Source organism: Brachypodium distachyon, chromosome 4 (assembly GCF_000005505.3).
Source record: "Brachypodium distachyon strain Bd21 chromosome 4, Brachypodium_distachyon_v3.0, whole genome shotgun sequence".
Lineage (NCBI taxonomy): Eukaryota > Viridiplantae > Streptophyta > Magnoliopsida > Poales > Poaceae > Brachypodium > Brachypodium distachyon.
The window spans coordinates 34785022-34799849 of NC_016134.3; the positions used below are offsets into that span (position 1 = coordinate 34785022).

General features: G+C 47.3%; 1 protein-coding gene across 2 annotated transcripts; it reads left to right on the forward strand.

Moving 5' to 3' along the window:
• Positions 1-9308: 9308 nt before the first annotated feature.
• Positions 9309-13853, forward strand: LOC100821252 (nucleobase-ascorbate transporter 6). 2 transcript variants are annotated; one of them, XM_003578017.4, is made up of 14 exons: positions 9309-10245; positions 10692-10789; positions 10907-11083; positions 11170-11270; positions 11362-11437; positions 11520-11579; positions 11668-11852; positions 11937-12033; positions 12137-12223; positions 12310-12368; positions 12593-12684; positions 12812-12889; positions 12994-13154; positions 13258-13853. In XM_003578017.4, exons 1-14 carry the CDS (start codon positions 10143-10145, stop codon positions 13474-13476), a joined length of 1593 nt encoding a protein of 530 aa, XP_003578065.1. In that variant the 5' UTR covers positions 9309-10142; the 3' UTR covers positions 13477-13853. The 2 variants fall into 2 exon arrangements, with proteins under 2 accessions (XP_003578065.1, XP_010238137.1); XM_010239835.3 differs by lacking the exon at positions 9309-10245 and adding an exon at positions 10281-10608.
• Positions 13854-14828: the final 975 nt, after the last annotated feature.

Genomic DNA, 14828 nt, shown 5'->3' on the forward strand with positions numbered 1-14828 from the left:
TTCCTGGCAATAACTCAATAAGAAATTCCACATCTCGGTCCGGCGGCATGCCTGGTAATTCTTCTGGAAACACATCCGGATATTCTTTTACTATCGGTACATCCTCTAGGCTAACCCCCTTAAGAGAATTTACCTTGGGTAATTTAAGCTCATAGTTTGACTTGAAGCGGATTCGCTTCTTCTCTGGAGTGGTGAGTGTAATAGTCCTCTTGACACAATTTATAAGTCCTTCCTACTTCGCTAGCCAATCCATACCTAGGATCACATCCAAACCTTTTGATCCTAACACTATCAGGTCTGTGGGGAAATTGTGTTTTCCAATTTTTAATGACAGCATTCGGCATTCATGAGCCGTTATCATCTCTCCCCCAGGTGACTTCACCTTCATAGGGTTCACTAAGGTACTAGTGTTTAATCCATTCTCATGCACAAAACTCCTTGAGATAAAAGAATGCGATGCACCGGTATCAAACAGTATGAGTGTTTCAAAAGAATTTAGACGGAAGGTGCCGATTACGATACCTTGCTCCTCCGTGATTTCCTCCACGTTGATGTGGTTCACATTGCCCTTCTGAAATGGGTTAGGCTTTGCTCCAGCCTCATTGAACTTCTCCGGACAATCATTAGAGTTGTGTCCCATCTTGTGACACTTAAAGCATTGCACTTGGCTCAGATCTCTGCCAGTGGTGCGGTTCTGCGCTGGGTTGCCTCCATTGTTCTGGCCACTGCCCTTGTTGTTGTTGATCCTTTGACGTTGGTGATGATGCTGGTACTGGTTATTCTTATTAATGTTCTGGTTGTTGGTTATCTGCCAGGTTACCATTTGGAAAAGTTGAGTCTGAGCTGCCGACAGAGTCTGCACGGTCACTGCATTGTCGTTCTCTCCCTCATGGTTGTCACTGTTGTTGATGGCATGGCTATTGTTGTTGGGGACTCTTTTTAGGATAGCATAGATGAGAAATAGATAGACAGGATCTAAGGGAAAACTAAGCCCCACAACACAGACAAAACAACAGTTCAAACACAATTATAACACAAGCATGACAATTCAATCATGAAGAAGTCAACTAAAAAGCAAGCAAAAACATTCACTAGGATTTTAACATCCAAAACAAATAGTTCACAAGGCATAACCAGCCTAAACACAAGTATAGAGTTGCAAATAAACACACGAATCTACATTGCCATACCACAACGACGGCATGGTCAATGACTAACACGATAACGAATATAGTATAATAAATAGTCCAGCGGCTCAAAACTGAAACTAAGGAAGTGAGAGGAAGTTGGTGTTCCCGGAGTTCTTCGCCCTGGAACGGGTGCGGGTGGCAGGTGTGTCCATCTCCTGCGCCTCCTGTGGTTCCATCTCCTCGTCCTGAGGGGGTGGTGGAGCTTGTGCTGGTGCAGGTGCAGGGTTGGTGTTGTTGACCTGGGCTTGGAGCTGATCATACTGAAGTTGCAGGAGATCCTTCTCGTACATAATCTGCTCCATGATCGCGTGCATGTTCAGGATAACATCTCCCCTACGGTTCACCTCGTTTGTCTTCATCGTCAGTTGACCTTGGAGTATCCCCACCTGATCTTCAGCTATGTCTGTACGGGTCATCTCGTTGTAGAGACTCTTTCCTATGTCCACCATGTTCTGCTCCAGAGCTTGAAACTGAACATCCTCCATGTGGGGATCCTCGCCTAGGATCTCCGGTCCCACGGCATTCCCGCCAACAACTCGCCTTCCGAAGCTACGGAAGACAGAGTCCGGAGGCGGTTCATCATGGTACGCCTCGCACACACGGGCTATCGCATGTTGCATGGCGAACTGGAGTCCCAGCATGAAGTCGGGGTAGCGCACGGAGTAGGTGATGTCGGGCGTCAATGGAACAACAGTCCGTCCTTTGATCTCCGTGTCGATCTCCCAGCGGCGTGCACTTCCCTGAGATCCCACCGGCTCAGCACGTCCTCGGAAACAAGGTGCTGCCAGGTGCAGTGTCGTGCACAAAGTAGCAAGCTGCCTCCCAAACGGGATGTCGTCGTCAACTGTCGGGTAATGGACGTGTGTGAAAGGTGGCTCATCTCCGAAATTTGGTGGTCCATTCATCTACAAGATTGATGGTGGGGGAAAAGAATTAGTCACATGATCAAGTAGGTGGATGCATAAATGTAATAATGACAATATGAGGTGTAGGTTATGCAAACATGACGTATGATTGTAATAGTGGAAAGCATGATATTGTAGTATGAGGTGTAAATAAATGCATATAAAATCTTTAGATGCAAGTGGATGAAATAAAATACAAGTAGTACATATGCATTGGACCTTGGTATGATTGCAAGTGTATATGATTATTCATGTATCTCAATATGCACATTTAGAGTGGTATGAAATGCATAGAACAATCCTATGGTCTCTTTTAGTCTAATCCATGCTAGGGTCACGTTCCTACAAGCAACACAACCTGGCTCTGATACCATCTGAAGCGACCGCCCACGTAAAAGAATTCGATCTCTGTGCTTTAGTGCTAGTCCCTGGATCGACTCACTAGCACAGACAGTTTCAAGATGTAATATCATAGAACAAAGGTCTCAATATTACAACGTATCATCCAGAATATAAAAGGGTACTTACAACTCGCATAACCTCACGGGTTATCTGGAAATAAAACAATTGTTTAGCAGCGGAAAACGGAAGATACAAGGGCACATCAACACCACGGTGAGAGCGTGTTGGAATGTAGGCCCGTAACCCAAACAAGTAGAACGTACATCTTACTCGTCGTCGGAGCTTCCTGCATCATTAAACGATGCAGCCCCTAGGGTCAATACATTGAATGTATTGGCAAGATTCACTAGGAGTTATATCAAAACCTACCAAGTATATGCAGTATTTGGCAAGGTGGAGTTCAGGCTGTTTGCGTGGAAGCAGAACATAAATTACCCTACTACAAAGGAATGTTATAATAATGTTAACTAATGGACACGGGGTAGACACACCCATGCTCCTATTAACCTAGAGTACATTGAAGTGGATTCTTCAAGTGCTCCTACCCTGTTCAAACAATTCATTTTATTTAAGAAATTGGAATGAGTGAGACTTTCCTTACAGCTCCACATCTAGTCGCTCAAATTGTCCGTTGCCGGGGACACGGCTAAGTACTTAGTTTTGACGCTCTCGAGAGTTTGTACACATTCCCCACAAGAAACCGACGTGTTAATCCCTTGCTGTCCTCTGGATAGAGTAGCGACGGCATCGATTACGAGATTTTCAGAGGTAATTCCCTAAACCACGAGAGAATCACGCTCCCCCTACACGGCTACCTCAGTACAATTCCTCGGGTCTAGGTTCATACAACTTACTCTTGTCTCGCCAGAGCCCATATAGCATTGTGGTTGTACTAGGAGCTTCTAAATAGGAAACTAGTCCAGTCTCAGTTACCCCAGGTGGCATTCCACATTTGCAACGTAGGCGCTCCCCGAATCCACGGGAGAGACGTCCATGGACGATCCATTCCTGAATCCACAGGAACTCGACTCAGAGGGACACATAGAAATCGACCTGACGCCGCTAATCCTCAAAATCCTCAAAGCAGCCCACCCAGGATGGTTCATTGAATTAGTTGTTTTGCCTTACATCTAACAAAACATTTCATATAGCCAAAGGCATAACAATATCATAATGTAGTTATTTCCCCCACGATACTACCATAGCTTAGCATTCAAACTACAATCGATGGCAATTTGGTAGCAAGGTAATGGCGAGGGTAAACTATACTACCTGGGATTTATAGCTAGCATAGAGGTACGAGTAATAGTCCTATCAATGCATCTCTACCAACAACACTAATGCATAAGTATTTTAAAACAACAATAATAATGGGATATGATCAAAGTGAACTTGCCTTGTCCAAGGTTGTGGTAGTTCTCGCACTCTTCGCAACAACAAGAAATACACTCCACACAATCTAAAATAAAAGAAACACACACAATAAACACAACATTCAATACAAAAACCATGCCATGATGCATATGCCAAGATGATGCACACAAAGGTTACTTCTAACGTACAAAGTTTCGTTTCTGTTTTGAAAAGGCTCTCAAAAGATTTGGACAGATTATACAACATCAAAGTGGTAATTAATATGCAAGAAACATGAATAGGGTTTAAAACAAAAGATTTTGCGGCTTTTGTAACATAGAGCAATAGTTAACTTGTATGCCATGATTAAACACAAAATAATTTCTTTTCTGGTCCTAATGGATAGAGAACGAGTTTAAATAATTTTATAGCAAGCTAACATGCTCAAAACTATTTTGAAACAATTCATTTGAAATTTAAACCATAAACCACCATTCTGTAAATAGCTACTGTCTAAGTTATTCAAAACTGAAAATAAACAGTGCCAAAATATTCTACACGTTGCGACGATTCCAGAAAGGTGTGGATCGTAAATTTTGGACAAACGGTTTAAAAGATATAAAGGTTTGAAGTTATAGGGTCTTTTCTGCAAAAGTGTATTATCCACTTCGGCCGAATAAAAAAAATAGGATAAAATAAAACAAAACTTGCCACGTGGCGAAACCTGACTGGCCCGGTTCTAGGGTTCCGGCCGGCGGGCGAGCTCGCCGGCGGCGGCGCGGGCAGGCGGCGCGGGGCGGCGCGGCGCGGGCGCGGGCTGCGCGGAGGCGGGCGCGGGCGGGCGGCGCGGGCGGGCGGCTGGGGCGGCGCGGGGCCGCGGGCTGCGCGGAGGCGGCGCGACGGGCGGCGCGCGGGCTGCGCGGAGGCGGCGCGACGGGCGGCGCGCGGGCGGAGCGGGGTGGCGCAGGCGGCTGCGCGGGCACGGACAGCGCGCGGAGGGCGGCGCGGCGCACGGGCGCGGCACGCGGGGCGGCGCGGGGGTGCGGCCAGGCGGAGCGGGAGGCGGAGGCGGCGCGCGGACGGCGGAGCACGGGCGGCGGGCGGCGGCCGGCGCCGAGGAAGACGACCGGCGCGGGCGGCCGGAGGCGGCGGCGGCGGCCAAACGCAAAGGCGAGCGCGTCACGGCGTTCGGGACGGGGAGAGGAGAGAGTCTAGGGGAGTGGCGCGGGGAGAACCTCACCGGAACGGCGACGAAACGCGAAGAACGGCGGTGGCAGCAACGAACTCCGGCGAGCAATTACTTCCTAACCGGTGCGAAATTGAACGAGCGGTTCGGGGGAATTGGAGGCGAAAAGCGAGGCCTTCGGGGTGACGCGCAAGGATTTGGAGAAAACGGCCCGAGCGCGGAGAAATCGGAGGTGGAGTCGTGGGCAGTTCGCGGGCGTGCGTGGCCGGATTTTTCGGACGGAGGTTGAAGATGACGCGTGGGTCCCACCGGTCAGTGAGAGCGGGCGGCTCGGGCTCGGCGGAGCCGGTCCGGTTCGATCTGGTCCGGCCGGTTTGACCGGTTCGGTTCGGTTTTTCCTTTTCTTTTATCTATTTTCTGATTTTGAACCTCAAAATTGATTCGGATCTCCAAATCACTCCAAATAAAATGCAACAAAATTTGTAAAATCATATTTTCATATGATATAACTTTTGGAACAAGAATTTCCTCAAAATAAAATACTTAAAAATACATTTGCCTATAAAACGGCTTTTAGGGCCCTTAGGCTATCGAAGCAAATTATTTTTTTCAAAATACTTTGAAAAGCCAACTTATGGGATAGCTCTATATATGCATTAAATCCCTTTTTACCACAATACCCTCATGGGTTAAAAATGCAAATACTCGAGAGCAAGATCAAAGCCCAAAATCAAAGAAAAGCATTTTTGCAAAAAGGGTTTTCTGGGCAAACTTTAGGGTTTTGAAAGTGATCAAATGCAAGGGTGACATGATGCTTATGATATGCAATGCATATGAAGAATTTTGAAAATTGGGATGTTACATCATCCCTTCTGCCTTGAGCTCGAGGAGGCCGGCATGAATTTCGTTGATCTCGGCGTTGGTCTCCTTCGAATCGAACGTCCAGTTCTTCTTCTCCTCCGGTGGGCCGACTACGAATCCCGGCAAGTTGATCTTGTCGGCTTCGGAGGAGTTCTTGACGTAGAAGAAGGTCTTGAGCCACTTTATACAGGACTCAAGATCTTAAATCCGGGGAAAAACCGAACCTCGGCGAGGTATGACGGTGGCAGCGCCGCACTGGGTCTTCGGCTTAGCGGCGTCGGGATTCTCTTTGTCGAGAAGAACTTGGGGCCGGAACATGAAGTATTTGGCCCACAAGTCAACGGAAGGCCAAAGGTCGGGATAGGCCTCACAGCAGGTGACGAACGCCGAGAGTGTGAGAATGGCGTTCGCCGAAAGGTTGAATGGCGTTCGCCGAAAGGTTGTATGGCTGAAGGCCGAAGAAATCTAGGAAATTCCTAAGGAAGTCGCTGGCCGGGAGAGCAAAACCACATTTGAAATGAGCGAGGAAGACAACATGCTCACCAGGCTCCGGTGTCAGCACGGTCTCGTCGTCGGGGATCCGGCACTCCACGTCTTCCGGAATCCCCGTCGGGAGCGGCGGAGCCACGCAATGTTCGTCGGGGAGACATCGGAGCCCTCCCAACCGGCTCGCTCCGAGCCCGTCCTCTCTTCGACCTGCTGAGTAGCAGGGTCGGCGGCGGCGGCGGCGCGAGAAGAAGAAGCCATGGGTTGGAAAAGTGGATCTAGGGTTTGTCTCTTCGGCGAAAAGGTATAGGCGCAGGGTTCGGACGAGCAGGAAAAGCGGCGGCAGAGAGCAAGCGTGCATGCGCACGAGGATGCGGCGGTGATTTGGTTGCTGGGAGGTAGGAACAGCGGCGGCAAAGGAGCTAGGAGCTAGCAGCAATGGCGAGTGCGCAGAGAGCAAGGGGGCAGAGGAGAGCGAGGAGGAAGATGAATCCGAAGGGTTTTTTACCCTCGCTCTCTCCCTTTACTTATACCCGTGGCGCACTAACGGGGCGCGGATCCCCCGCGCCCACAATCCCTTTGGCCAACGGGAAGAACGCGCACGACTTTGGGGGCAGTTAATCCCATTAAAGCGCACGCGCTCGGTTACAGCGCGGCGTGGCGCAGAGAATCCCGTCGGATCCGGGAGGACAAGTGTCCGCGTGGGAATCGAAATTCCCCTCTTAATGGCTCTGTCGGTTTTACTGTCCGATGAGACGACGCGCTCGCTTCAAAAAGCGCGCCGGCAGTACTTCGGGTCTTATCTTCCCGTTAATTAAGAAAAGCACAGAGTACGAGCGACAGGTGGCACCTGTGTCGGCAGAAGTAAGTTTTCTACTGTCGACCACGGAGAAGAAAAGAATCTCGGCCCGGGGCTGAATAAGCACGCCGACCCGTTATCTCGGAATAGTTTGATCTCGGCTGAGAGGACTCGGGGTTGTCTCGGCACTCTCTTCGGCTAAGCCCTTGTAGGCTTTGGTGGTTTGACTTTGGGAAACTATCGTGGCCCGACATTCTTCCCTGCCGGACCGCAACAGCTTCGGGGACTTGTGTCGGGGGGATGACCCCGGGTAGGGTCATGACGACCCGCTTTAGCCGAGATGACGAAGGCAAAGCCGGCATGGCCGTGTATGCCGGCACCGTTGAGCCAAACTAATACTAAGCCGGCGTACCAGGAGTATGCCGGCATGACTATCTTGTCTTATGAGCTTGCAGGATAAGGACGAGCACCCTGATCTCGGCCAGTGCCGAGATGTCTCAACGGTCTTATCTTGACCGCGTGGCGCAAAGTAAAACAACGCTATCTTCATCACGGGAAAGCACTCGCCGCTTACGTTGCGGTGCCAGGCGACTGCGCAAAGGCAGCACCGAAAGAGAATTTCTGACGGGAGCCGGCAGGTGACAACAATGCTTGTTGCAGGGTGCCAGGGAAAGTAAAGTTGTCTTGTCCCCTGCAGTGCCACCTGGAGGGAACCAAGCCGCGTGCCCGGCGGGGCCCAAGGAAGGTGACGTTAGGACTCGGCCCGCATGTCAGTGTGACACGGGCGGCCTATAAATAGAGAACTACCCCTCCTTGGGGAGGGGACGGGCACTCGGGTATCTAGTGTTTTCCCCTTCTTCTTCTTCTTTCTCAAGAATACAGCTCAAGGAGCGTCATTGTAGAGCTTGCTTATCTCGGCTAATACAACAAAGTAGAAGTAGGAGTTTTACCTCGGCAAGAGGGCTCCGAACCTGGGTAAATCTGTGTGTGCTTGTGCATCTGTGCGTGTTTCCCTTCACATCCTCTCTCCTCCGGTTCCTCTTTCGTCCATCGGCCCCAAGTTAAGTCATCCCATGACATCTGCCATGACACCACCACGACAACCTACGGCGTGTCAAATAAACTGTATGGTGTTTCATCAGAGAGTAATTCCATTCATAACTCGTTTGACATCAATCCTTTCATTTCATTTTATTGAGGCTTCATAATCTAATTTTGATAAAATTTCATTTGGTTTAATTTGAATTCTAGGTTCAAAAATCAAGTTTGTGTCTACCATATGGATTTGTAATGATGGCTTTTGAAGAGGAATTGGGCTTAACTATAGTGTGATTCCATGAAATTTAGTTTGTGCGGCCAATTTCGTACCAACCAAATAAGTTGGTTTCTGAAATTTTAGGCCGAAATGATGGGTGTTAAACGAATTGTCGCGTATTTTGTGCATGTACACATAACAGGAAGAAAATGTGACTTTTTTTGGCTGCATTAGAAGGAAAAATATTTGTGATCTACGAAGCACCTGCCCTGCTTCCCCTGTTTTTGTTCTTATTTCCACTGAACATTCTTCCACGTAACCTCTACTCGATGACGAAATACTTGGTCGTTTGGAACCAGCTCAGTGCTAACAAAGCGATAGATTGAAAAGCGGAAGTGGTACTGTCTGAGGTTTTTGAACGACAGTACAGAATATCCAGCAATTTTATACCGCCCATTGGCCATTTCTGAACCGCACAAGTATTTTATTCATTAGAGTAATTGTTTGTCAAATGAACGTGCTCGTACGTAGCTAGCTGCCAGAGACAAAAATTCCATTTAGCCAGCTTATATGAAGCCTAGATTTGAGGCACTTGTGATTAGCATGGCATTTTTTTTCTCGACCTTGCCTTCAATCTCGTGAAGCCCTAGCGGTCAGGACTCATGGTTGCTTTATTAAGACAACCCATCATGTCGAATTGTCGATCCCTCTCTCTAGCCAGAGGAGAATAAATTCCCTCCAACAACCATCTTTCTTTGCCCAACTATTCCCAGGTCCCTCCATCCAGTAGTAGTAAAAAAGCTCTACTAAAAAGGATACCGGCCACAGCAGAAATTGCTTGCAGTGCTCTTTCTGTAACCTTGTATCTTCTTCCATCATCATTCATCAACATATCTACAGAGCGTGAAACGGCCGAGCAGTTGAAACTAGCCTGAAATGGCCAGCCCAGTCCCCGCGTGGCGTATTGGGCGTGTCACTGCGTAGGAAGCGTTGCAGCGAACCCGAGGTAGGAGGGAGCTCTCAGCCAGAGGAAACGGCGAGAATCCGAGCTGAGAAAAGCAGCCGCGCGAAAAGAAATACTCCTACCGTACCAGCTCGCTTGCGAAAGGGCACCGCTTTTAAAGCGGAAAGGAAGCAGGCAAGAGAGCAGTCCTCCTTCCAGTCCTCCTCTGCCCGCCTCGCCTCTCTGCCACCTCCTTTCTGCCGCCCACAAAGGAGAGGAAATTTTCCCTCCTCGGGATGTGAGTTTCGAGTTCTAAATTCGTTCTCTCGAGTACTAGTAGCGGTTCAGTAGCAAAGCTCGTCTCCCTCTTGAGCGGGCGCAGTTCAGACTTGAGAGTGTGACCCGCGAGGGAGAAAGAAGCTTTTTTCTGGGGATCGGATTCCATTCCTTGCAGGAGGAGGCGAAGTGGTGGGGAATCAGTTTGCTAAGCTCGACCAGAGCAAAAGGAACCACCGCGCGTTTCTTTCAGACTCTTCTTTTCCCCTATACAATGTACGAGTGAAGTGAGTGATTGGTTGTTCCTTCCTTCCTCGTGAGGGGTGGTTCTCTTCTTGGTTCTTGCCGCGGAAAAGAGCCAACCGTCCGGAGCAAATCTTTCTACTTGGACTGGGAGTTCTCTTTGGGCTTGAGTGAGGTGAGGTGCAGTGAAGTGAAGAGCTATCTCTGTTTCTTGGGAGTTTGCAGCCGGAGGGGGAGAAGAAGATGGCAGCCGCCCCGCCGCCCAAGGCCGACGAGTTGCAGCCGCACCCGCCCAAGGAGCAGCTGCCCGGCGTGTCCTTCTGCATCACCAGCCCACCGCCATGGCGTACGTGCCCTGCCTGCTCTTGTCTTCCACCCCGCTTCAGGGACCTTTTAATTTTTGCTGTTAAAGTTTCCCTTTTGAGTGCTGTGCTTGTCCTTTACTGATCTTTAATTTCGCCCATACTTCTTGGTTCTTGTTTAGTTCCGTTGATGTTGAGACTTCGTCAGTTCATATGTGCTCTGATCAGTGATCTGTTTTTCTTGTCGGTGTACGAGTAAATCAGTCTATTCATATTTTTCCCTCGAAAAGAAGCTCCTTCATATTGCTCCGCTGCTGCTTGTCTCTTGTTTATTGGGGGAAATGATTGTATATTTTTTGCTAAACCAGTCTACGAAGATTCCCTGATCCTGAACTGATTACGAAAAGGTGTTACAGTTGCACATCTTTTTATGCAATTGCAGAGAGTACAGTACTAAAAGTGTTAATTTTGCTCTTGATCTTGTTCGCAGCTGAGGCTGTCATACTAGGATTCCAACATTTCATTGTCATGCTGGGCACCACTGTTATCATACCAAGTGCACTTGTTCCTCAGATGGGAGGTGGAAATGTGAGCACCAGAAACTTACTTACTGCTAAATATGAATTTGCTACCGCTAAAGAAACAGTAAGGTTGCACTGAATTTGCCAAGCATCTGAACGATGGATAAATTGCCTTTTCTTTCAGGAGGAGAAAGCCAGGGTAATTCAGACGCTGCTGTTTGTGGCCGGCATAAACACCTTACTCCAAACATTCTTCGGGTCTTGTCTCCCTGTTGTGATGGGTGGCTCATATACTTTCGTCGCGCCAACCATCTCCATCATCTTGGCTGGACGTTACAACGACGAGGCAGACCCTCGCCAGGTATATATTGTCTAATAGATTGGTCTTCTCACTAATTTTAAAAGCTCTGGTAAGAAAGCTAACAAATTTGTGTCACTGTTATCAAGAAATTCTTACGGACCATGAGGGGAACGCAGGGCGCTCTCATCATCGCGTCGACGATTCAGATCATCCTTGGTTTCAGTGGTCTCTGGCGTAATGTCGTTAGGTTGGTATGATTTTAGGCCTTCCTTAATTTTAGTGCCCTATGGAGCTTCAGTTTGTGCAAATTGAATATCTTGCATGATATCTCTGTGCAGATTGCTAAGTCCATTATCTGCAGTTCCTCTTGTCTCACTTGTTGGATTTGGGCTTTATGAACTTGGTTTTCCAGCGGTTAGTGTTGCTCCATGCTTTTTTTCTTCTTTCCTGTTTCTACTTTCATGATAGAGATTAAAAGGTTTGAGATGAAATGCAGGTAGCTAAGTGCGTGGAGGTTGGTCTTCCGGAACTCATTCTAATGGTCGCATTTTCTCAGGTATGAGCACCATGACTTTCTGCGCGACTCGGATGATGTTATTGTTTTAAATGAGGTAAAGTACTAATCATGTTTGTATCCTGGACAGTATTTGCCTCATGTGGTGCATTCTGGAAAGAATCTCTTTGGCCGGTTTGCCGTTCTTTTCACTGTTTCAATTGTGTGGCTCTATGCATACATTCTCACTATTAGCGGCGCCTACAAGAATGCCAGGCCAAAGACACAGGTGCATTGCCGTGTCGATCGTTCAGGGCTTATTGCAGGAGCTGAATGGTGAGGTCTCAGCAGGAAATCATATTCTTATGTTATATTGCATATTTATGAATTCCTTATGAAGGTGCCAAAATCTGGTTTTAGGATAAGCGTTCCTTATCCATTTCAATGGGGGGCTCCAACATTTGATGCCGGAGAAGCTTTTGCGATGATGATGACTTCCTTTATTGCTCTTGTAGAGGTTTGTCTGCAATATTTACCGAAAATAGGAAACATGCATTATTTACGTTAGTGTACTTATCTCATGTATTCAGTCGTAAACACGATAATTCACTGACTTGTAGTCAACTGGAGCCTTCATTGCTGCTTCAAGGTATGCAAGTGCAACGATGATACCTCCATCAATCGTTAGTCGTGGCGTTGGTTGGCAGGTAAATGAATCAATCAATTATTGTACAGTGGAGTTTGTCTCATGTTTTACATGGCAGCTCTGTTCACTATGAAACGTCACCTTCAGGGCATTGGTATCTTGCTTGACTCATTCTTTGGGACAGCCAATGGAACCTCAGTTTCAGTGTAAGTATACTTTTGTGTAGTGATGCAAGCAGGATCCCGCTTAATTGACTTCCTAGTTAAAAAAAAAAAGCTCAATATTTTACTTGAAGATTTGGAGATTGGCTTAGAAGCAGGATATACACAGGATTCTGTTTGCATCCCTGCTTTTAGGGATAGTACTATGAAATACTTGATTACTCATAATATTTGTTTTACTAATTAGTAATGTAAACTTTGTATTGCAGGGAGAATGTTGGTTTACTAGCTGTGACACATGTTGGCAGCAGGAGAGTGGTGCAAATATCTGCTGGTTTCATGATTTTCTTTGCTGTCCTAGGTACTATGCTACACTTGTTTTTATTGGTGTTGTTAGTTTAGTTCCCGTTGATTACATTACATATATACACTTCTCTGCAGCCTGCTTGCTTATGTTAATTTTATTTTTATTTCTTTTGGCAAAACAGGAAAATTCGGAGCCCTTTTCGCGTCCATCCCATTGCCTATATTCGCTGGCATGTACTGTGTTTTCTTCGCATACGTCGGTATGTTCAGATATCTGAAACCGCTCATCGCTCAACAGTGTACATTTGATCATTTTCAGCAGGTCATGCTTCCAGCATGAGTAAATTGGTTCTTCCATGTGCAGGTGCCTGTGGTGTGAGCCTACTTCAGTTCTGCAACCTGAACAGCTTCAGGACCAAGTTCATATTGGGGTTCGCTTTCTTCATGGGCATATCGGTTCCGCAGTACTTCAACGAGTACGCCGCCGTTTCAGGCCATGGTCCGGTGCACACCGGTGCCAGATGGGTACAAGCAACGCCGATTCACACCATTTTTTTTCCCGTATCCTTGTGCCTCTCTATGAAAAGAAAAAAAGTTATTGATGGTTTTCCTTGGTTTCTCTGTGCAGTTCAATGACATGATCAACGTGCCGTTCTCGAACAAGCCGTTTGTGGCGGGGCTGGTGGCCTACTTCCTGGACAACACGATGCACTTGCACCAGAGCGCGGTGAGGAAAGACAGAGGCTACCACTGGTGGGACAAGTTCAGGAGCTTCAAGAAAGACGCCAGGAGCCAGGAGTTCTACTCACTGCCCTTTAATCTCAACAAGTTCTTCCCTTCGGTCTGATGATTATGAAGAGCATGTGCAGTTGTTCTCGGTCCCTTGTTACTTCATGCGCTGGCTATGGTCCTGCAGTGCCTCGAAATGTCAAGTTTTTCGGGTGCCGCTGTGCGTCAATTTTGTGTATTTATGGGAGAAATGGACTGATTGGACCAGTGGGGATGCCATTGCCATGTTTTGGTTTTGGTTCTGCACGGTGCAGTGTCGCATAAGCGTAGCCTGTTAGTTTCTCTTGTCATTCTGGCAATGTACATGTGGCTTTCTCAGTCCAGGGAAAACAATATCATCGTCACTATGGTGACCTAGTGCTAATTCATTCCTCGGTAGCTAAATACTGCATTCGTTCCTAAGTATAAGAAATAAGAAGTTCTAACTTTGTTCAAGTCAAACTTTTTCTAGTTTTTCGGTCAAAAGAAAGTTCTTCAAGTTTGACCAAGTTCAAATTTGAATTTTTTTGTCTAAGGATAAAATTATAACTTTATATATTTAAGAACAGAGAGAGCACTACTTAAGTGTTCTGTTTATGCTAATCTTCCAGAAATTCTTGCTCCGGCTGAAGTGTAAGTGTGCATAATTTTACTCCTACAACTAAAAAGGGAAAAAGAAACTTTGCTCCTATAACCCAGTTGCAATTTTTTAGTCGACCCAAATATTAAGTCCAGCTCCTATTTTTTTGCGGGTAACTCCTATACATATAGGGCCCTATTTTAGGGCTAGGGTTGGAGATGTCCTTATTTAGGGAAAGGGCTGGAGATTCATCGTCCCCAGCCTTTTCATGCCCCAAAATTGGCCCATCAGAAGGGATGCTGGGACTGCGTCGTGATGTAGAAGGCCATCAGGCTTCGGCTTTACTGCGTCGTGGAGTACAATCTACTTTGACTTTTTTGTGGACGCGAAGCTGTGAAGCCCATGGGCTTACAGAATTTCTCGTCCCTACCGTTTCTTGCCTTTTCTTGTTGTACCATCTGCCGGCAAAGTTGGAGAAGAAAAAGCTTGGTCAAAAAAAAAGGTTGGAGAAGAAAAATCTGACGAGAAAAGCTGGCCCTCGAAAACAAAATCTCACGAAGGAAGCTAGCAAGTAGCAGTACCAGCGTTATCACGGCACGTGTAGAGCTGACGAATTCGACAAGTTTGACATAAGACAGTTCGATTGCTGCAGCAATCGGGTGTGCATGGGGAAGAAAATTCCCGCGTTCTAGTCCAGGAGGATCTCCGGTTGGAACTGACTTTTTTCTTTCTTTCTCCGAGGCAACCTGAACTGAAAATTCTGCAAAATGGAACGCACGAGCTTGTGTGGTCAAGCCCCTATATATCAACCGTGTGCCAGACTGCCTGCCAGTAGATCTTGTTATTGGTCT